Raw genomic sequence first — 23,979 nt, 5'->3', positions numbered from 1 at the left:
AGGATCCGCCCTGTCAGCAAGAAGCCTCATATGGGGCTTGATCTCAAGAACCATGAGATCATGACCTGAGCCAAGATCAAAAGTTAGATGCTTAACTGACTGAGCCATCCAGGTGCCCCAGCTTCTCTTTTTAAATGATTTTTGTCTCTAGTTAATTAGAGAGTTCATGAGTGATTATCAAACAATCATAAATGATTTATTGATCCTATATATGTGGTGTAGTGGTGGGTCTAAAGAAGATTTAAAGGAGTTTAGTTTTCTGCCTTAAGTGAAGAAAGTTATCATGTACGAGGCACTGTGTTACCTCATTCAACCTTCTTCTTAACTCTGTGGGGCAGGTGGTATTTAATCATTTTACGAGCAGATACAGAAACTGTTGAGAAATTGAGTAACTTGATCCACTGACCTATGGTTAGGCAGTGGTGGTGGCATGATTTGAACCCAGGGACGTTTGAGAATGACACTGCTCTATGGTGGGGAGGATTTGCCAGGGAGTTTGAAGTGGGAGGGAGAAAATAGCTGAAAGAGAAGCTGGTATTAACAAGCTGAAAAGCTTAGGTATATTTAGGAAGCAGAAGAGTAGTTTGGTTAAAATAAATGACCATTGCATTGTAGAGTGAAAGAGTTTTGAAAAAAGATTGTGGAGATTTATGAATGACAAGCTGATAAATTTTATTTAACATGTGGATAGTGGGACACCATTTTTTAAAGCAGGGAAATAAAATGGAAGCAGTTTTTAGGCAGGGTTAATCAAATGGCTGTATGCACACATGTGCATGTGAGAATGTGTATGGTTGGTAGGGAAAGAGATTGAAGCAAGGAGACTATATCCTGCCTTTATGTGATAATGACCAGAGTCAGGGAGGAAGGGAAATACTGGATGTAAGAGAGCAGAATCAACAGGGCTTATGGAATAACTGGATAAAGGAGAGAAGTCCAAGATTACTTTGAAATTTCTCTCCTAAAGGAATGGACAAAGGGGAGCCCTGGTGATTGGTGGGCCCTCCCTAGAACAAAAGGTGTGCTGACGCATTACACGCAGCCACTGTGGCAGAGTTCTCTGTACTGCCTGATCTTCACAACAGTGCTTAATTTCAAGAACAACTTGGACTAACTTGGATACTTTTGAAGGGAAAATATTAGGGAGGTTTTATTAAGGTTCTTAGCTTACTCTTAGTCACCAGAGCCAGAAAGCTACTATTTTGACTTTAAAGATGGACTTAACATCTAGGCATATTTTTAAAAAAAAATTTAAATATTTATTTTTGAGGTGGGGGGAGACAGAGCGCTCCCGCGTGCGAACCTGAGTGGGGGAGGGGCAGAGAGAGAGAGAGAGAGGGAGATACAGAATCGGAAGTAGGCTCCAGGCCCTGAGCTGTCAGCACAGAACTCGATGTTGGGCTTGAACCCGTTAACCATGAGATATGACCTGACCCGAAGTTGGATACTTAACAGACTGAGCCACCCAGGTGCTCCCTTTTTTAAAAGTGTTTTTTAAATGTTTATTTATTTTTGAGAGACCGAGCACGAGTGGGTTAGGGGCAGAGACTGAGGGGAACACAGAATCCGTAGCAGTCTAGGCATATTTTAACTAAAGAGGACCCAGATGTGTAAACTACATAGCTCTCTACACTTTCTGTACACCTTACCTTTTTTTTAGTGCACCCTGTCATCTTGTTTATTGTGCAATGACATTTAATTTAATCTTCAGTTTGTTGGTGGTGTTTACTTTGAATTTATTCCTTTGAAAATGAACTCAAGCCACTAGAGCCTTCCTTTGTTATGTTTGTCAGAATCCTTTGTGTAGGGAAGCCTCATTTTTCTTTCCTGAATCTCATGAATTTGGTGCCTTTGCCAATTAAATTAATGATTTCACGATGAATGTTTCTCACTGGAAACATTTTTGAAAGTTCATTTTTTAAAAAGAGATTCTAAGAATCTACTTGCAAGCCAGCAAGCTGTGTTGAGCACAGTTATTTCTTTTTTTGCAGTTGAAATCTATTTGATATATTACATTGGATAAACTTAAGGTGTATGACACATTAATTTGATACACTTATATATTGCAATATGATTGTACTTGTAGCGATAATTAGCACCTTTGTTACCTTATATCATTATCTTTTATTTTTTGGTAGTTGGCATAATCAAGTTCTAGAGTCTTAACAGATTTCATGATTAGAATACAATACTATTGTCTGTTCTCATGGTACTCTGCGTTTCCTCTCTAGAGCTTATTTACTACTTGTTGTAAGCTTGTACCCTTAAACAACATATTCTCGGTTCCCCCCATCCCCTATCCTGGCAACTACCATTTTATTCTCTGATTTTTTAAAATTTCACACATAAGTGATACCACACAGTGCTTGTCTTTCAACATCTCTCATTTAGCCCAGTGGGCTCAAGGGATATCCATGTTGTTCCAAATGACAGAATGTCTTCCTTTTTTGTGGCTTAATGACACTCCATTGTATATATCTATATGCACTACATTTTCTTATCCATTCATCTATTGATAGGCAATGGGTTGTTTGAATATTTTGGCCTGTTGTAAATAATGTTGCAATGAACATGGGGGTGCATATACCTTTTCAAATTAGCATTTTTCTTTGGCTAAATACCCAGAAGTGGGATTATTAACTCATATATATGGTCATTCTGTTTTTAATTTTGGGGGGAACCACCATACTGTCTTTCCAATTTACATTCCCACCAAGAGTACAGAAGGGTTCCTGTTTCTCCAACATTTCTCTCTTTCTTCTTGATGATGGCCATTCTAACTGGTGAGAGAGAGAGCGAGCGAGAGGGGGGTGGGGTTAGGGAGGTAAGGCAATGAGGGAGAGCCCATGCACACTTGTTTCCTGTGTTTTATATGCCATTTGAAAGATTCTTGAGGGGATTTAGTACAGATAGTGTTTTGTATTATTTTATGGAGAAGGAGCTGAATGGTAGGCTCACCAAATACCATGGAAATTGATACTATAGTAGTTCTGTTTGTGACATATATAATATGTATTTATAATCAGATTAGAGTCTTAATTCCATTCAGTGATTATTTAAAGAGATTTGGCTATTTTAGTTCTAACCTACATTGTTCCTCTCAGGGAGTTCTTTAAAATGAGTTACCATCACATTTTGCAAGGTTTGCAAGGAAGGGAAAGGGGGAAAGGGAGGAAAGAAAGGGCACACAGCTCATTAATACAGCGTTTGATGTCCTCCTTCATGCCAGGGACCACAGCAGAGTCTGGGGGTACAGACAGGAATACGTTAAAGTCCTGTCCACAAGGAGCTCCCAGAATAAGCAGGGGCAGATGGCTATTCAGATACTTATATTCACTCTGGATACCTTGTCCGCAATCCCTGGTTTAATACTGTATACATCCTGTATCTGTTTTCTCCCCCGCCCCGCATCTATTCTCCTCTAACATATAAAAGTTGGGACTAGTTGTTAACACGTATCCTCACTTCCCATATTGTTTAAGTTTTTGGTTTGTTTACAAAGTAGTCAGACCTTTAGGAGAAAGAATGAATTTCCAATTGCTGTTCTCTAAAAAGTACAGCGTTCAGTTTTTCGGTAATGCATCAGATCACCTAAGAAGAAAATGCATCATCCTGTGTCTTCCCACTTTCAGTCTGAATTGCAAGGAGGTCTCGCCATATATACTTGGTGTTAAGAGTTCTTAATACATTTTTAAGCCTTGACATTTTCACTTGCCAGTTAATAAGCTGTTATATTTGTTTTTGTTTTTGTTTTTACAAATAGTTTATTGTCAAATTAGTTTCCACATAACACCCAGTGCTCATCCCCACAAGTGTCCTTCTCCATGCCCATCCCCCCTCCCCCCCACATCCATCAGTCCTCAGTTTTTGTCAGCATTCAAGAGTCTCATGGTTTGCCTCTCTCCCTTTCCCCCACCATTTCCCCCCTTCTTCTCCCCCTCGTTCCTCAGTTAAGTTCCTCCTAATTCTCCTATACGTGCAAACATATAAGCTGTTATATTTGGTTTGAACTTGGTAAGCATCAGTTTCTTTAAAACAAAAATTTCTCTCATGTCTGAGATACTGAACTTGCTAAAAAAAATGTATATTCCTTATGTCCCCTCTGAGTATTTTCATACTATATATGAACTTATCTAGCATAGGGCCTGGTGGGTGGTAGGCATGCTCAAGACTTTAGTTAAGTCAGCCCATTACCGTACAACTCAAGCACTATTTGACCCCTGATCTTAGGGTCCCTCTCTTCAGCTTTATCTGAATACTGACCTTCCTTAAAGAGCATGAGGAACTAAGATTCTTAACCTACGCATTAATCTTTATCATTTTTTTCAACCTGTTTACAGAAACTGCACTGGGATTCCTTTCTCGCCCTAAATACCCTTGTCTTCCTTGTGGAACATATTTACTCACTTTTACACACTTTTACACACTGCTCTGATTCTCGGGTACTGAACATCGCTTAATGTATTTCCAGATCCTATCCCATATTGTTCTTTCTCTCCTCACCTTTCGGAGTTACGTTCTCATATGATTTCCAGATCTAAAGGTGGGACTGGAGAGACCATGCATGTGAACCTTGTGTTTTATAGATTTAGGAGGTTGTGAACACCAAAGTGGTAAAGTAACTTGCACCCAAAGTTATAAAAGTTACCGGCAGCATTTGATGGCACATTGTATGGAAGAAAAAGAAAAGTAGTTTCTTTTAAGTTCCTCAGTGTGCAAAGCACTGTGCTTTTAAAAATGCAGTATCTACACTTTAAATGGTAATCTCTAATTTGGTTGCACTTTGAAATTATATCCATCATGATATTCTTTTAATAGTTTACATACCTGTATTCCATGCTAGATTCTTATGTACCTCAAAAACAGAGATTATGTGTTATTTATCTGAATGTCTTCAGTATCTAGAATGGTGATTGGCTTTGAATGAGTGATAGTGACAAGTGGTTTAGCCTTCAAGGCATGTTTACTCCACATCCTGCACAGGACAGACTACGTCTTGTACAATAGTAAATGTGTTGCTGCTGTCTGGATTAAGACACAATTACAGAATTGGCCAAATTGATGGTTAGTGTCTTCCCAAGAGCCTGTCTATACTCCGTATACTGTATTGCCCCAGCTCCTAGGTGGCTTTCTTGCTTGCCCTCTGCATAGACGCCACTTGGTTTCCGGTATCCACTCATAAATAGTCTTCAACAAATAAGGGTTAAGCTGGTGTTCTTCTTACCCCTTAGGGCCCCTTCTTTATTTTGAATTCATTGACTAATAGTAGAGAATAATAGCAGAGTGTACTTTGTGGCTCCACAAGTAGAGGCTGGTGTTTTGTAGGTAACATTTTCTCTGAAAACATCAATGAGTGACTTGTAAACAAGCTGACTACTGTGAAATCACCTACCATGAAGTTTATGCCATGGAAATTATGTTTTTATCCTCATAGAAAGCAAAGCTTTGAATCTGCAGAACCTTGGTCTGACTTTCAGTTCAGAAACTTTTTACAAGGCTTTTATGTCAGACAGCCAAGGAATCCGAGAAAGATATTGCCTTGTTAGTTCTTCATTACTTTGATGAAAATTAATGGTGAAAATCCAGATCATTTGTGTTAGTCAATGCTTCAACCAAAATGTTTTGGCCACAGGTCAGTAACCTGGTTGTGTTTATAGGATAGGGTTTAAACCAACATTGCAGAGGATTAATGAGTTGCTTACTGATTATAAAAATCCCTTTTCTTTATTGTAACCCATGGTTTGGCATGAAACAGTTAGGTTTGAGGAGGTCAGATAATGGTGTTCCACGTTAATACCTCATGTGGCAGTTGGTAATGCTTCTGTTGATAGCATCAGGCTGAATGCCTAGTAAATCATGAGTGTCGTCCAGCAGTGAGTGCTGCTTGCGGAGAACTGGAGTGGAGCCCGGCCAAGGCTCATACACCAGTGCATCCTCTTCGTTTACTTTCAGTTGTCTGACCAGTCTCTGTGAATGTTTTCACAAACAGCTGCCCAGATTAACAGGCCTCTCGGTGTGTATTGATAGATCCTATTATGAAGAGAGGTTTTCTGAAATCAGATATTTGAAATCATAAAAAGTGAGGATAATTTCAAGTCTAAAAAACTTGAGGGGAGCATATTATCTTTATCAGACCTGCTTGTCATACATGCTTTTCTCATACTCAGGGTCCTAGTATCAAAACCTAACAAACTCGTTCTTTTTTATTTAAGCAAACTCTTAGATATTTGAAACAACAGCTCTTATGCTTAAATATTGTATGTCAGGACTTTTTTTTTCTTAATGATAGAAAAGTATGTTTTGAACTTGTTTCTTTGTATATGGAATTTGGAAGCATGAAGATCAGGGTTGTATGGGATGAGGGAATGAACATCAAAACGAAGTCTTTGATAAGTAATAGACACTATTAAATATAAAGGTTGTAAGTGACACATGGCTTCCTCGGATTTATGCATCCTCTGCCCACCTTCAAAGAAAATTACTCCTTCCCCTGAATTCCCACAGCGTACTGTAAGTTCCCTAGTAGAGCACATATCTAGTATGGCAATTAGCTGTGTCCGTGTTTCTCCTATTCAGTCCAGAGCACCTTGTGAACAGGGCATTCCCAGTGCAGGTGACCGGCACATAGAGAGAGCCTCAGTAACGTTGAAGGAGATGGAATTAAGTACTTTCACTGCACTTAAAGGTAGAAAAGTCCTGTAATTCTTTGTTGTCCTTTGAAATTCTGAGCTCTACATATATTATGTCTAATTGTGATACCAAAAATAGAACTCATAACTTGTTGGGGAGGTTCAGTAGCCATGTCTATTTCAGTAACTAAGTAGCATTGCAAAGAATAATGTTTCATGGATCTTTGTTCATTTTCTTTCCTTTTATATGCATATATTCTGCTGTTTCTTTTGTGATATATTTAAAGTTATGTGTGTATTTCCTTTTCTCCTTTGATGCTCCCTTCTATTATTGTCATTGAACATACTTTCCTTTTTTTTTTCTTTCTTTCTTTCTTTTTTCTTTCTCCTTCATCTTGTTTATGTCATACGGAATTGACAGCATATTGTCAGGGCAGAAATAGTGAAGTATCCGGAAGAAGATAATCAACGTACCAACTCTGCTCAGAGTAGAATCTGTTCAGTACAGTAGTGCAGGTATTAATGGGTAAATGATTGCAATTTGGGGGAGGAGGGCGGGAGAACTAGTGGATGCTGTCTTGTTCTTTATTCTGAAGGTCAAATGATTATTGTACATTATTGGGAATTAATATTGTGTAAGTCCTCTTTTAGAACTTTGAAAAATTGATTCTTTGCCAGGAGACTGACAAACTAAACAAGGAATTGGAACAAATTAAAATAACATTTCAGTTTCTTTCAAACATATTTGTCTTTATAGTTGTGTTTATTGCATGTGCAGTGAAGTGGAGAATTGAGACAGTTATTTCATTATTCATTCCTTCCCATTTTTCCTGAAATAGCATGGTAATCAAAAGAGTATTTTTAAAATTTGCCTTGAATTACCTTTCTTTGTCTGCCTGTGTGTGCAGACTTAGTAACAGAGTCGAAAACAGTGAAGGAGCTGTCTTAATTTAAATTACTACTTAGGGCATAATTGCTAAATTCATCATTGAAGATATTCCTTGAAGTGTGGGTTAGAGGGATGGAAAGAAGAGTTAAAAGTGTCTTTTGGTTTAAATTACTTTAAAAACTCGAATATGAGGTAATCTTCCAAATTTTTCTTTCTGTATTTTGTTAGAATCATTATTCATAACCTAATAGCGAGCTCTTTGGAAGTAAGTTAGGGATTTGGGAGGAAAGTTTTAAAAATTGGGTTGTTCAAAACATTTCTCCTTTACATGTGACTCCTGTTTAACATCTACACATTTTCTTACTAACTCACAAATTGCTGTAAACATTCTAAACAAGTTACTACTGGGAATAATGGTCTATTTAAATATTAATAAGTAATGACTTTTCACTTCGACATTATGAGCTCTTACCTATGAATTAAAATATGCTGAATGATTAACTTTAATTCCTTTGCCTTAAATTATAACCAGGGTTTAATTTTTCATATTGGTTTGTCAATTTTTATTAGACTTTTGATGACCTCAATTTCATAAAACCAGGGAAGACTCAGTGAGGGAATTAATATTCCATCCTTAAAAATCAAAAACAAAACAAAACAAAACAAAAAACCCCAAATCCCTCTCTCCCCAGCATCTCAGCTCTACATGAGTTTGTTCTCTGATTCTTTTAATATCCGCTCCGGCTTCAATTATGACGTCTGTCGTCAGGAGTTCACCAGAGTTCAGAAAATAAAAATATACTTTAAGGAGCTCTTTCTAAATGTTCTGATGTCCTGATAATAACTCTGTTTTCTTTTGTGACAGCGAGTGGTGAAGGCAGATATTGTAAACTACAGCCAGGAGCCCATGTCGAGAACAGCTAACCCTCCTAGGAGCTCTATGTGTGCAGTTCAGTGAGCGCAGCTGGCTTGGACGCCCATGGGCCCTGCCGCCCCCTCCTCTGTGTGGGCCCGGTGCCTCTGGGGGCTTGTGTCACCCACGGCCATCCCTGCTGTCCTGTGAGCACTTTCCTCCCAGCTCCCTCAGCCAGCTGCAGGCCGTTCCCTGGCCTGGAGGGAGCTCCACTCCTGGACACACACTCGGAATCCGAAATGAAAGCCCCTCTCTGGAATCAGACTGCTCCACTGAAAAAGAGTAATGTCGGCTCTCTTTGCGTTCTCCCTTCTTTGTCACCTGATGTAAACTTTTGTAGACAAACCTGAAAGCCACACAAGTCTGGATCAGCAGCCAGGATTTGGCCACAGCGAGGTGTCATTCTCTTATCGGAACTCCTACCTGGCAAAGTAGCGTCGGAGTGCAGACATTTAAACAAGTAACATATTTTATCTACAGATACTTCAGAAGGCATTCTTTTGCTATCTCTTGTGAGTGAAAATATCTAAAGTTGTATCTATCTGAAAATGCTTGAAATAAAGCTGTAATAGATATATATTTTCCATTTTTTAAAAAAGGGCCTAAATTGTTTATATAGTAGCTATAGCTCACAAAGTAGTGAGTATTTGATATTGTATTTTTATTACTGTATCATGGTCATGGTGTATTGTGTACCACGCAGGTTAGCTGGCTCTATGAATTTGGAGAACTGCCCCACTGTGCCGCACGCAACGTGGCCTGGCAGACTGTGCAAGAGCCCTCCCAGAACCAGTCACGACTGTTGTTGGATCGTTGTGGGGTTCAGACGTTCTTCTGCAAATAAACTTATTTCAGTTACTTTTTGTGGGGTATTTTCTTTCAGCCGTTTTCCTTTTAGTGACAGTGAACAGGGTGTTCAGATACAGGATGAGCGATCATGTCACATTTCGTAAGCATTCTGTCACTTCGAATTGTTAGGTTGTCCTGTTGGACGATTCAAGTCCAGACCCTGCAGCCTGGCACGTCAGGGTCCCCGCCTCACCTGTCCGCCTTTCTGCCTTCCCTGGCCTGTGCCCCGGCTGAGCGTGGGCTCACTCCTGTGTGTTTCCGGAGGCCCTGGCCTCCTCTCTTGAGGCCCAGCTCCCTCTGCCTGGCCTCCCTCCAGCTCCAGATGTGTGCCTCCTGCCAGCCAGCCTCAGGCACAGCGAGGGCATGGCTCTGGTTCTCTCGGCCCCAGTTGTTCTGGCTGCAAATGTTTGTGTTTTTTGAAAGTTTAAATGTTTTTCGTACTGAGGCACAGCACTGGCATAGTGGGTGCTTCCTGTCCACCACACAGAAATGGGCACGGATACTGCCCTGCCACAGAGCTGGCCCTCGTCTACACAGCACACATTCTGCATGAGCACCTCTTGGATGGCCATTACCCCTTCCCGCCTTGAGTCACAGTCATTTGTGTCCTTGCGGCTTACTATTCACTAAGCCATGAGCCTATGGAAGGGCAGTCCAGGTCTGTTCTGTTTCTCGCCTCCCGGGAGCACCTCACGGGGTGTGTTTCTCGGGGGAGACTTCCCACAAGTACGCGCAGAAGTCTGGGATGCCTATTTTACAGCTCTAAGGGGTCCTAGAAAACTTGTGGCTAAGGGAACTGAAGTTTGGAGAGGAAAAAATGGAACTTGCCAGAGGTCACGGAGTCCAAGCTAGACCCGATAGGAAATCTGCCTCAAGGCCAGGGTGACCCTTTTTCAAGAGTGATTTGAAGTTGAAGAAATTTAAAAAATCGTGACTTCTGTAGTCCTCAGGCAGCAAGGTCCAAGCTTTTATAACTTTATTTATTTTTCATTTTCTAGCAATTAAGCCCCCTTTTCAGCCTTGCAAGGCAATAAGCCCTTCCTTCAGGGTTTTTCATTTTATCCTCCCCTTCAGCATCTCCTACCATGCTGGCCAGGCTTCGACAGAGACTGTGTTCTCCCTATACTCCTCAGGAGAATAGAAGTTTGAATAAAAGAGTGCTGAACTCTCAAGGATCTTACCATCTAATAGGAGAAATGTTTGTTGTCGCTGCTGTTGTAAAAGCTGCGAAAATCTATTAAACTAAACTTGCCTAAGATAGTAGGTTCAGTAAGAGACGAAGCCATGCTCCTGGGGTCCTTCTGTGTTGTTTTTACACCTGTGTGAAAACTGGAAGGTTTTCACAGTTCTTTTCATAATCCAATTACTGCAGCACTAAAAGGTATGACTTGAAAAATACATATGATTGTCCAAGCTGAGTGCACCGGCATTCTAGCAGAGACAGAAGTTACAGAAGGTCTGTGGTCACCCCAAAGCACTTCAGTTGTGTGTTTATAAAGTTAAAGCACTGGATGGGACTGGGCAGGGGCGGGAGAGAGAATGGTTTGTGTAGGGTTGCTTTGTCCTGGACATTTTCAGTCACTTGTCACATGAACTCTTTTTTTTCCTCTCACATCAGTCTACGACCTGTGTCATGGCCCTCATTTTGCACATGAGGATCCCAAAGCTTGAGAGGGAGTGATTACACCAACTCCCTCCTCTAGCAAGTGGTAGAGCCAGGATCCGCACAACCCATTTCTGAGACAGGACAGATGAGGCTGGGTACCGATTTCGTCTGCCTTCCATTTGTGCAGATCACACAGCTGACCTCCTTCCTGGGAGCTGGCCACACCTGAATGTCTCGAGAAGTAGTAATGTCCACTGCTGGTCCCTCCACCTCTCACACCGACCACCTAGACCACCAGTGTCGTCTAAAGAGGCTGGCGGTGGTTAGGTTTGCCCTCTGATCACCGAGGTGAGGACAGAAAGTGCACCCCCCACCCCACTTTGCGCCTTTGGCCCCATTGGCTTTCTGTCTTTCCCAGCTAAGCTTGACCCGTCATCGAGAGCCTGTTGGCCCAAGGAAGGCAGGCACAGCAAGCTTGCAGTGTAGCATATGGCCAGAGCAGATTTCTGAATTCCATATTACAATTTTCCCCATACCTCGGGTTTTATTTTTGAAAGAAAAACGTAGGATTCATGCTTATTTTACTTTGACTGTTACCTCTCGTGTCTACAGTTTTTAATTTAAAAAATTACAAGTCTTTCCATCTAGTTTTAGGCACTTCGTCTCCTGAAGACACATGCTATAAAGTTTCAAACGCATTGTGGTCACTTCTGCTGCTTATTGAACTTTCAAAAAACACAAAAGTTTTCAGCCAGAACTGGTCATTGGATGCTGCCTTTCAAGTGCCCCCTCTGTTATGTGTGGCAAACCGCTCTGGAGTGGTTTTTGGAGTGGCCCAAAGAACTCCTGTGACTGCTTTATTATTCCAGGAGGAGGTAAGCCAGGGCCCTTTAAAGTCGATCGCTGAAACAATGTGATGGAGCATAATAATTTGTGTGTCAGATTTAAAAATAGGAAAGTTTTCTGGCCACCCCCCAGGCTAGCGATTGCTGTATTGTTGGCCATCCTGGAAAACCGTTGCAAGACTTAAAGGTCACGGAAATGCAGACCCACCGAGCACTGTAGTAGACATCTGTTCACTGCCTCCCCAGCATCCACGCCACCACACCTCTCACAGTATTCCCTGGTTGCCTGGTGGAGCCCTCCTCCATTTTCAGCCACTTGCAGCTCTAGGAGTAGATCCGAACTGGCTTGAACCCATCAGGATATTAATTTCTCCTGGCCTCAGGAATTGATTGGCTCCGTTACGAGTGAATAACTCCATGAAAGCTAATGAAACTGGAGGGGATATTTGCTGAGGTTTCAAAAAAAGAAAAGAGAAGAGAAAATCTCCCCTCCCCCCCCCGCTGAAGTTTCCAGATTACTCTTTGCCCACTGGACTTGAATGAGCAAGGCTATGGCTCTGAGCAGCAATGGCAGCCATCTTGAGAACACAGAGGGAGGGGCTGTCCAGGTACTGAGCTAATGCCAGGGGGAGCAGAGGTGACAAGTGGGAGGGTCCCCCTGAAAGCGAGCCCCAGATCCAGCCATGCCACAAACTGTTTTTTAACAGTGTGACTCAATATCCTTTCTCATTTCAGCTAGTGTTGGTTTATTCTTAATTCTTACATAAGCACCTGTTATGTACTGGGGCCTTTGCTTGGCACCAAAGACGGGTGAACGTGATCTGTGTTTTGTCCTCAAGATCTTAGTCCAGGCACATGTATGGCTCATCAAAATGTAATCAGACTGTTAAATGCTTCAGTAAAACTAATATAGGAAGATGTGGCTTAGCAGTGTGTGTGGTAAAATAATAAGGATTTCAAATAACAGGAATCAGAGTCAACTGTGGGACATAATTACCTTCAAAAGCTAATGAAATCTTAAGGCTACATTAATGCCAAGACAGTCCGTTCTCTCTTGGCATTAACAAAATGGTTGTTAACCACTTCTAACCCATGTAGAATCATTGTGCCAGTTGGAAAAACAAAATGTTCCCTTCTGAAGTCACTTTGTTTCCCTTTTAAAGAAAGTTGCCACAATATTTTGTTAGAACAAGGCATTTTACTGTCCTGGGAAATGGGTGATAAGTCTACCTGGGATATGAATGGCAGCCCATGGGTGGGGGTGAATTCAGCCCTTTGGTGGCCAGATTTGCACCCTTGTGACTGTAAACCTTAGTGTCTGGATGGAAAACTGGTGGAATTAGGAGAGACAATTATTTGTCAAACATGTACTTGGAAAGCAAAATCCTAGTGTTCATACTGGGCCCTAGGGACATGCGATGCCCAGGGAGGCATTCTCTGCCCTCCAGTTACCAGGCCGTCATGGCATCCTGGGTGTCACGAGCTGTACACAGGTAAAGAGTGTGAGGGGCATTCAGTAAGTCACCATGATATGACGGCTTCAGGGAGCCATCGGGACAGATCTGATAGGGGAGGTGAGGCTTGGACCGACAGCCTGGCCTGGGACACCTCCCTCCTAACACCGTTAGCCCCAGCAAGTGACCCTTTCTGTAGAGGGGGGCCTTTGGGCCGAGCTCAGAACCGTATACATTCCATTCTGTCTGGTCCTTCATTGTATCAGTTTTCCACCTCGGACAGCCAGAAACAGGAAGAAAGGTAGACTATTTGTTTTCAAGCACTGCTTCCAAGTTGTATTGAATGCTCCGGGGCCTCCCACACTGTAGGCTGAAGTGAGGCTCAAGGATGGAGGTTGGGCTGGAGGAGCAGATAGCACTGGCACCATGCACAGGCCAGCTCAGTGAGCCACTGTCACCTAATCCTGGTGACCTGGCCACTTCGGTCCTTAACTAACCTGAATCCACAGGTGGCAGGTAGGTAGGATTCCTAGCCACCACATCTCATCCCTTGATGCCTGGATCACTCAACCAGCCTGCTTCTGCAGAGACCGCCACAATCTGCTGCACACAGCTTTGAGAATGAACTTGACCCATGGGTTTGAATTAAGTTACTCTTGTTCCAAACTCCTCTGTGGCTCCCATGGCCTTTTCCATGAAAAGACAATGGCCTCCTCAGCCTGACATTCAGAACCTCTGACTGCGCCCCCCCGCCCCCATTCTTCTGTGACATCCGTTTGTCTTCAACTCTGATGATGCCTTCATTCTAGCAAGTGGCCCCTCTCCTCTGGGTCTCCACTGCGATCTTCTCTGTGTGTGGAAAGAGAGACCCTGAAGGGGCAGGTTAGAAAACCTGCTTCTTCTGCTGGCTTAACAAACAATGGGTTTGAACCACTTGACGTCTGTGGCTCAGTTTCCTGGGACCCATTTGTGAAGCACAGTTATATTATGTTTGCTCTTTATCATCACCGTGGCTCATTATGGGTGCAGTGCAGGTATCCTGAGCTCTTTGGAAACATCTCCATGGTGTATATGGTAATCAGCCTTCAGGACGGCCCTCCTGGTATTCACATCCTGTGTTCTCCCCTCCTGTGCCGAACCAGGCTAACCCACATGACCCATAGAATACTGTAGATGTGAGGGAGTTTAAGAGGCATTACAGCCTCCACCGTGGGCCCTCAAGTTGTTCCTTCTGAGGGAAGAGAGACACCATGCCACTCAAGCAGCAGTGTAGGGAAGGCCATTGAAGGAAGACATCCCTCCAACAGTTAACCTTCCCTTGCCAGCTTGGAAGTGAATCCTCTGGCTTCTCATTTGACTGAAACCACTCCAGAGCCCTTGGGCTAGAAGCTGAGGTGCCTCCAAAGTCCACAGAAACTAGGAGAGATAATATGCCATTAATGTTGTTTTAAGCCACTCAATCTTGGGACAATTTGCTTCACAGCACTGGGTGACCAATACAATGGGTATTTGTGTTCTCTCTGACAGGTGGGGAAACTGAGGCTTAGGGCTGTTTAATAACTTGTTGGAGGTTGTACAGTTGGGGAATGATGGAACAGGGATCCAAACCTAGGTCTGCCTGGCTCAGAAGCCTGACTTCTTTTTTCTTTTTTAATTATTTAAGTATTCTATCCACCTAACATGGGCTCGAACACAGAACCCCAAGATCAAGAGTCACATGCTCCTCCAGCTGAGCCAGCCAGATACCCCAGAAGCCTGACTTCTTAAGTATTGTGTGATTCTCCTTACTTATTAGGATCCCTGTGGCTGAGTCACAGTACATGCTTATTAAGCAGTTTCAAATGAATGAACAAACTTCTTTCATGCCTGAACATATAAGTGAATTGCATGTATAGATATATGAAAAATAATGAATATTTGCAATCTCCATTAAGTCAGGTTGGAGTTTCTTATTGCCTAGGACTAATTCCTTCAAAAATCTTAATCTCCCAATGAAAAGACCCCTGTCATTTTTCTGATCATATAGATATTCTAAAATACTCGTGCACTGTTGGTGGGAATTTAAATTGGTACAGTCACTGTGGAAAATAGTATGGAGGTTCCTCAAAAAACTAAAAATAGAACTAGCATGTAATCCAGTAATTCCACTTCTGGGTATTTTTCTGAAGAAAACAAAAACACTAATTTGAAAAGATATATGTGCCCCTACGTTCACTGCATCATAATTTACAACACCCAAGATTTGGAAACAACCCAATGTCCGTGAATGGATGAATGGATAAAAATGTGATATGTATATACGTGCATACAGTGGAACATTAGCTGTAAAAAAGGATGAGGTCCTGTCATTTGTGACAGACCTACAGGGTCCTATGCTAAATGAAATAAGTCAAAGAAAGACAAGTGCCACATGATTTCTCTTTTATGTGGAATCTAAAAAAATAAATGAACCTAACAAAACAGAAAGAAACTCTTAGACTCAGAGAACAAGCTGGTGGTTGCCGGAGGGGAAGGGTGAAACAGGTGAAAGGGGTTGGTCGGTACAGACTTGCAGTTATAAAATAAGTAAGTCCTGGAGATGGAATGTACAGCATAGGAAAAATAGTCAATAATATTATAATTATTTTGTGTGATGACTGACGGTAACTAGATCCGTCATGGCGATCATTTCATTGTGTATAACGATATTGAATTGGTATCTTGTACACCTGAAACTAATATTGTATAGCAATGATAATTTGAAAAAAACAAATAATTTCCTATTTCTCAGTAATAAGCATTAGATGACTTTTCAAATCAGTGGGGAAGGGGTGTATCAAAAATATTAGGAAAATGCTCTACAAGTAATATTCGGAAAACCAGCCAGCAGTAAGGAGTAAGTATAAACCTGGATCCCTGCCTCATACCACAAGTCCACTCATATAAGATAGAGCTTTAAGGGGGCGCCTGGGTGGCTCAGTTGGTTAAACATCTGACTTCAGCTCGGGTCATGATCTCACGGTTTATGGGTTTGAGCCCTGCATTGGGTTCTCTGCTGACAGCTCAGAGCCTGGAGCCTGCTTTGGATTCTGTGTCTCCCCGTCTCTGCCCCTCCCCTGCTCATGGTCTGTCTCTATATATCAAAAATAAATTAAAAAAAGATAGAACTTTAAGAATTACTTTAAAATACTCAATACAGAGAAAACTAGAGGTTATAATCACCCCTGCCCTGCTCATTATTGTTGATGTTTTGATAAAAAGCCACCTTCTAGATCTCTCCATCACAAGATCTCTCAGTCCACAAGTCCAGAGGCTATACGAATAATGAGGAGCATTGTATTAAAAAACTCATTTTGAAATTTATGTTTTTCACTAAGTGCTATCTTAGGTATTTTCCCACACCCATCAGCATAAACACACATCATTTTTAATGGCTTCCTGGTCTTTGAGTGTATAATATAACAACTTATGTATCATTCCTCTATCCATGGACATTCGTTGCTTTCCCAAGTTTTCACTGTTACTAGAAACTATGCTTTGTTGAGCATCGTATGTATAACTTTCTGTATTTGCCTTCATATTATTATCCATGGACTAAATTTCCAGAAGGAGAATTCTGGCTCAAAGAGCATTTTGAAAACAACTTTACATTCTCATAAATTTTGCCAAACCGCGTTTCAGAAACATTGTACAACTTATTCTGCTAATGGCAGGTGACAGTGTCCACTTCCCATGACCTTGGCAACGTCAGAGTACAGTGAATTCCTCGTGTGAATGCAGCAGGTTCGCCGACCTGCTTAGTGCCTTCCAGAAGCACGGGTGTGGACGTGGGTTATGGGCTGTGTGCAGGCTCGTGTCTACAGGAATGACGCGTTCCTGCTGCCTCTATTTTGGTCTCGTGTTAGTATGTCAGATCGTTCCTCATATACCCCGTAAATATCCTGGGGATGCTCTCGTTCAGAATCGTTTATCCTACCTCGAGTTGTAGAAGATCACGGCACCAAGTGGCTTTATTAAAACAAAAGTAACCAGCCTTCCATATGACGAGCCTTTGTTTTTCTGGTTTCTCTCCGCCTTCCTCTGAAGTCGGTGTCCTCCCCACACGCATGCCATCCGGCAGCGGTTACTAAGCCCCCTCATGCCCCTGGCTTGGACGTGGACTTGAATCCCGGCGCTTGTCATCTGACCGCAGCCCCAGCCCGGCCCCCCCCACCCCCCCGCGTTCACGCCCCTTCCGACCTTGAACTCTCCTTGTCTGAGCCACTCGCTGGCTGTGTGACGGAAGCAAATTCCTCCCCCGCTGTCAGGCTCCGTTCCTCCCCCCCCCCCCCCCCCCCCCAAGCGAGTTTGGTTCTGCCGTCAGTGGTTCCCAAACCTGGCGGATTGTCAGAATTACCTGGGCGGCTTCACCAAGTACCGATTCTGGGGCTCGACCTCAGCTGCGGGGCCCTGGATTCTGTTTGGAAATCACCAGACAGGGGCGCCTGGGTTGAGTGTCTGACTTCGGCTCAGGACCTGATCTCACAGGTTGTGGGTTCGGGCCCTAAGTGGGGCTCTGTGCTGACAGCTTGGAGCCTGGAGCCTGGGATTCTGTGTCTCCCTCTCCTGGGCCTCCCCCACTAATACGCTCGCTCGCTCGCTCTCTCTCTCTCAAAAATAAGTAAAGTTTAAAAATTAAAGAAAAAATTAAAGAAAAAAGGAAACTACTGGACAAACATCTCTCAGTTTATCTATCGCCCCCTTATGTGACCCAGAACATACGGCCAGTTTTGAAGCCTCAATTTGCAAATCTGTAAAATGGAATAATAATGATGGTGACTGTCCTAGGAGCTTCTCGGGGCTGACGTGAGACTCTAATCATGGGAGGCAGTGCTTGGAAAGCTTACAACAATTCCAAACAAGCCTGGGAACCATTGGCCTCTTCTGTCTGCTTTTCTTGGTGCAACTTGGAGTCCAGTTTTGGCTCAGCTCTCCTGCTCGCTCCCCCTTGTTACAGATGGGCAATCTCCTGCTGAGGCCCCTCTTTCTCTTCTCCCACCAGCAGATTGGATTCTCTTGAAATCTCATTTGTTTCTAATTTGGGGGTGGGGTGGGGGGTGGAGTGTCTCCTCCTGGCTTCCCAAACACCCTCGGCGGTTGAGCCAGCTTAACCATTTCCTCTCACCCACCCCACCCCCTGCTCTGTCCCTTATCCCGATCCTCTGACACTTTCTCAGATTTGTCTTCCAAATTGGCAGGTGGCCCACTAACAGACTGGCTAGCCGCCCTGTGTTTGGGTCAGGCTGGAGGGAAGATGCCGTCGAAGCTGACAGAAAGCTGAGTGAACCAAGATGTGTGCCCCATCCCGCACCTCCTTCCCCATCTGAGAACAGAGGTGACCGCACCTGGCTTGTCTTTGGAGGTTCACTTCTGAAGACGGTAGAGGATGAGAAGCAGGAGAGGGAAGGTAGAGGGAAGCCATCAGAGGTTTACTGGGTAGGCTGCTCCGCGCCAGGTACCGTTAGGCACCTGGTACGTATTTTTAATAACAGTCAGCCTTTCTTGGACCTCTGCTTTGCTAGGCAGTATTTACACAGGCCATCTAGTTTAATCCTTGTCCCGGGCCTGCGGTGGCAGTTGTGACTGTCATCTTATGGACCAGAAAGCAGAGACTCAATGGAGTGACGGGTCCTTGTCCGATAGCACACGGTCAGCAAGAGGCAGAACCAGGATTTGAACCCGGCTCTTAACGACTCCAGTCTGTCCTACCCAATGGCAATGGAGCTTATTCACGCTCCACATTTAGCCTTTCCATTTCCAGGGACGTGCTTGAACCTGGAATGGGGTTTCTTTTGGGTTTTTGGAGCCAAAATTATTTTAATTTTATGGCGAGGAAAAATGTAAACTTACATTTTCAGCAGACCAGAGATGATAAAGTATGTATTTGTCAAATAAAATTCTTTGCTGTGATAAAGTAAATCATTCCTTGGCCCTGTAAAAAATTAGGCCTCACTTGAACTGTTTTCACTTCAGCCTTTGCTAATATTTCTGTTATCTCCATTAGGGATTACAATGATGAATGCCTTTTATTCGCATCGTTAAGCACTTCGGTGAATGTGTGAACACACAGGGCATCATAAGTCATAGGGAAATGAAACAACGTGGTCTCCTGCAAATAAGGAAGGTCTTGCGAGGCTGACAGATTGGGGTGAGCATTCCGCCCCTGCCAGTCTCTAGCTTTGCAAACTTGGTCACATTCCTCACCTTCTCTTGGTCTCAGTCTCCGAATGTGGAACACATACATAATACTTATCTCACTGGTAATTTTAAGGATGGGATGAAATGACATGCTTACAGCACTTTGCACCGTTTCTGGTGTGAAGTAAGTGCATAATAAATGTCAGGGTTGTTATTGGAACAGCTCTCAAGGTAACTGGTTATTTAATGACATGCCTGGGGCTCATGTTAGTTATTAGTCTTTTGGGCGGCAAGACGGAGCCCCGCTAGGCCCTACTGTCTGGTGGGCCCCAGCTGCTGATGTCTTTCTGCCCCTGTTAGAAATGGCTCAGGCAGTAGGCGGGTGAAGCTCATTCGTGGGTATATCTGTTGAGATCTTTTTGGCTGGAAGTAATGGAGCATTTAACTTCAAGTGTCTTAGACAATTAAGAATATTAATCGCCTCTCACAACACATATTCTCAAGGTAAGCTGATTCCAGGATTGTTGAACGAAGCTGCTCAAGGATGCCACCAAGTACACAGATGCCTTCCTGTTTTCATCGCCATTCTCAGCCTGTAGGCTGTTAGGCTGGCTACCTCATGGTCCCAAAGTGGCTGCAACCACTCCAGGCTTTTATGTCTTTATACTGCAAATGCAGGGGTCAGAAAGAGGAAAGAGGGTCCATTTTGTATTGGGGTCTCCTTTAAAGAAAGAAGAAAAATTTCCCCAAAGCCCCACCTCCCAGAAGACTTCTCATTCTTTTTATTGGTCAGGGTTTTATCAAATGCTCATCCCGGACCAGTGTAAAAGGGGAATGGTTAGGGCCAATGGCTCTCAGTTCTGGCAGAGAATGAATTGGGAAGTCTTTAAAATACATTCAGGCATCTAGGTTATACCCTTAGAGATTGATTTAATTGGACTCAGTGTCCTTTTGTGCACTCAGGTGAGTACGTACGTACGTGTGTGTGTGTGTGTGTGTGCGTGTGTGTGGTGCGTGCATTCCAAAATGAGCACCTAGGGTTAAGAATCATTGGTGTAACTCTCCCAAGTTTTAGTCCCTGGTATGGGGGGTGCCTTAGGATATCTTAGCCAACTTGGAGTTTTGGAAAGGGAAGTATGGCTATTTGAGTGGACATCCCAAAGAATCTGCCAACCTAGGCGCAGTTCCAGAGAGCTAGGGAAGCTCTGGAAAGAAGAATGGGATAGGAGCTGATAGCCCCTCCCACCTGAGACACTCATGATGCCCTAGGCAGGGGTTGGGGGAAGGTTTTCGATGGCCTCGGAGGAAAGAGCAAAGTGTGAGTTCTGGCTGGATTCCAGGCTGTGCTGGAGCCTGAAGAGTCCATGCCTCACAGCTTAATGGAAGCTCTGGGCATGGCCCGCCTCCGCCCTGTCAACCCAGCTGCCTCGTTATCTGCCCACCATCCAGGAAAGAGTCAAGTGTAAACTAACAGTTCATGGATGTGCACTATCAGGTCACTGAACCAATATGTGATAGTTAATCTGTGAAAAACAGCAAGTCCCCCTCCCCATTTATAAACATCTCCTTGATAAGCTCTTTATAGCATATACAACCCAGGAAAATGAATGTCCCTGCACCAGCTGCCTTGGAATCGCTGCCCCCTGTGCTTGTCCAGATGACCCTCCAATGCTGCTCAGCCCAGCACCCCCAACTCTACTCACGTGGACTTACCTAGGTGGAGCTCTGTGCTGCTCCTGGGCTGAGGGTCAGGGATCTCCTAGGAGGAGCAGGTAGGTGCCTCCATCTTTAAATGGCTTAGAAAACGGGTGATAAGGAAACTCTGGGAGACGGCGCATAGGGGCATGATCATGGGCCAAAAAGTCAGGCAACCCTGGGTTTAGATTCTGGTTCTCAAGCTCAATGCTGTGTGGCTTTGGCAAGTTAATGAGTTGCGTTGTAAACGTGTTCAATTTCTGAAGCTTTAACTCCACACACTTGGTAAATAGCATGAAAAGAAGAGAACTCCTATAAATAGCGCAGGTGACGGCAGGTGAGTTTTGCTTGCCAGGTCCCTTCAGGGAGCACGTACCCTGAAGTGAGAGGCGGGAGGTATGGATCTTGCTGAATCAGTTTGGTTCTGCTCGTCTCCTGCCTTGGGAATCTTGTGTTGCTTGTGATTCAAGTATTTAGGCAGTCATATTTGACTACAGACCTTTTTTTTTTTTTGCTTTGCTTGCTAACTTGAGAATCCAAGCCCTGTGTAGAAAAAGATTTCCCCATGGTGGTAGCACTGCTTCAGCCCTACGAGGTCACTTTCCCTTCCAAAGTGGCAGTCTCCTTGAGGGAGGAATCTGGTTCGTCAACTTTTTGTTTTCCTTGTTGCTCTTCTCACCTGGAGCCCAGTACAGAGCCCTACGCTTAATAAATACTAAAATGAAAACTTAGTGCCTGTCTGTTCCCAGCTCATCCTTAAATGACTGCAGAATCAGGGACAGCTTCTGCTCTAGCCGAGTTGCTCAGCTCAGGGTGAGTTCTCGATCCAAACAGACCTGTGAGTTCCATCTCCACAGTTACTGAATGGAGGAAAGGAACAGCAGCTTACAAATGAAAGATGGAGACAATTTCTGATGCCATTCAAACCCCTTATTCCAATACATCCTGGAGTCCAAAGATGTGTCTGGTCTTGAATGAGACTCAGAAACATCCTTATAAGAGACTCACATGCTTGGGTGCCTGGATTGGCTCAGTTAAGCGCCTGACTCCCGATTTCGGCTCAGGTCGTGATCTCACAGTTCGTGAGTTCCTGCCTTACATTGGGCTCTTTGCTGACAGCATGGAGTCTGTTTGGGATTCTCTCTCTCTCTCTCTCTCTCTCTGCCCCTCCCCTGCTTGAACGCTCTCTCTCTCAAATAAATAAACATTTAAAAAATATAAGAAACTCATATGCTTACAGAAGCTAGTTCAAGGCATTTACTTTCAGCCAAAGTAATCTTAAGCAACACAGTAATTTAGGTAGAAAATAACCCACTGTCACTTGGGTTGAAGGTTCAAGAAAGCCTCATCGGCAGAGATTCTCGCTGGCAACCCCCTGCCTTGGGAATGAATGCTGCTGACCAAACCCTGATATAAGTATATACTCTATAGATGATAAGCTCTCAGGTCGGTCAGTTTGGATGCACTGGTTACGTGTCCTCAAACATAACTAAGGAGTCAGATGAAATGTAGAGACTGTTGGTTTTGCCTTTCTCCTAATGGCTCTTCCTTCAAGCAATGGCCATTTGGGCCAATGGCTCAGCTTCAGTGCTTTGGTTCTGCCCAATATGGGCATCCCGTTCCCATTCAATTGCTTTTGGTAAAACCATTAACAGTAGGGGAGCCTGGGTGGCTCAGTTGGTTAAGCGCCTGATTTTGGCTCAGGTTATGATCTCATGGTTCATGAGTTCAGGCACCACGTCAGGCTCTGTGTTGACAGCTCGGAGCCTGGAGCTGCTTTGGATTCTGTGTCTCTCTCTCTGCCTCTCCTCTCCTTGTACTCTGTCTCTCTCTCTCTCAAAAATAAATAAAAAATTAAAAAAAAAAACCCTAACAGACTATTTTGGCAGGCAACATGAGCCTGAGATTTAGAAGACCTCAGTTCTAGTTTGCTATGTGATTAAGAATGATTTGCTTCATCCATCTGGGCTTCCACTGACTGCTTTGTAAAATGGGAGTATTAATTCAGGAATGAAACATAGGCTGTCTCGATACTTTCTCCCACACTCGCAGCTAAGTCTACTTCTACCTTTCCACCCAAGTTAGCATGCAATGCTCAGTGTGCAAACGCAAGAATACAAGAAATATACCTTTATTTTTCTACTACAACAAACTTCTCTTTCTTTCTTTAATGTTTGTTTTTGAGAGAGACAGATCTGAGCAGGGGAGGGGCAGAGAGAGAGGGCGACCCAGAATCTGAAGCAGGGTCCAGGGTCTGAGCTGTCAGCACAGAGCCCAATGTGGAACTTGAACTCACAAGCCATGAGATCATGACCTGAGCCAAAGTCAGGCGCTTAACTGACCAAGTCACCCAGACACCCCAACAAATTAAACTTTGGTGGCAAGCCCCTTTTACACTTGAATCCGGTGTCCCATCTTTCTCTAGGGTCATGGACAAGTTCTAGAAGCTTTTTAATGAGGCTGATCCATTTAGTTTCTACTACATCTATCCTCACCAGCATCTATAGAACGCCCTCAGTTGTTAGTAGTTAAGTAACATGCTCAAGGTCTCAGATAGTTTATAAATGACTACACGGAAATGCAAACTCCAGGCTGTGAAATTCTAAGGTAATATAGATGTAAATATACACATTTAGATATAAATGTTGTCATATATAGATATAATAAGTATACACATGTATGTGATACTTTTTAAAATTTCTCCAGAGTCACTGAGGTCTGTTTCATTGCCCCCATTTTTACAAATGTTGAGATCAAAGGTCCATATTTGTAAATATCTTGTCCTAGTAAGAAGAGGGCACAGAGATTCAAACCCAGTTCTGTCTCACTCTAGCACCTGGGTTCTCCCGGTAAAGTCCCTGTCTCAATTATGTTTGCAGAACTAGGTGAGACCTTTGGCAAAGTATCCAGGGAAACACATGCTGACTTCTGGGCTGGCTGGTA

General features: G+C 43.4%; 1 protein-coding gene across 3 annotated transcripts in view; it reads left to right on the top strand.

Annotated features, from left to right (window-relative positions):
- The window catches only part of RAB28 (RAB28, member RAS oncogene family), an 88,208-nt gene extending 78,919 nt beyond the window's left edge, over positions 1-9,289 (top strand). Inside the window, exons 7-8 of one of the 3 annotated variants that reach the window (XR_005532671.1) lie at positions 8,384-8,943; positions 9,135-9,289. Coding sequence is in view for 2 of the 3 variants with exons in the window: in XM_039257180.1 (XP_039113111.1) it covers positions 8,384-8,476 (93 nt within the window). In the remaining variant the exon portion in view is untranslated. Of the gene's footprint in view, positions 1-7,050; positions 7,146-8,383 lie in introns of all 3 variants that reach the window. The other 2 variants (XM_039257181.1, XM_039257180.1) reach the window with 2 other exon arrangements.
- Positions 9,290-23,979: the final 14,690 nt, after the last annotated feature.

This window comes from Hyaena hyaena, unplaced genomic scaffold (assembly GCF_003009895.1).
Source record: "Hyaena hyaena isolate Hyena2069 unplaced genomic scaffold, ASM300989v1 scaffold_605, whole genome shotgun sequence".
NCBI lineage: Eukaryota > Metazoa > Chordata > Mammalia > Carnivora > Hyaenidae > Hyaena > Hyaena hyaena.
Note: the sequence above shows the minus strand (reverse complement) of the source record. Positions and strands in the feature narration are given on the sequence as shown.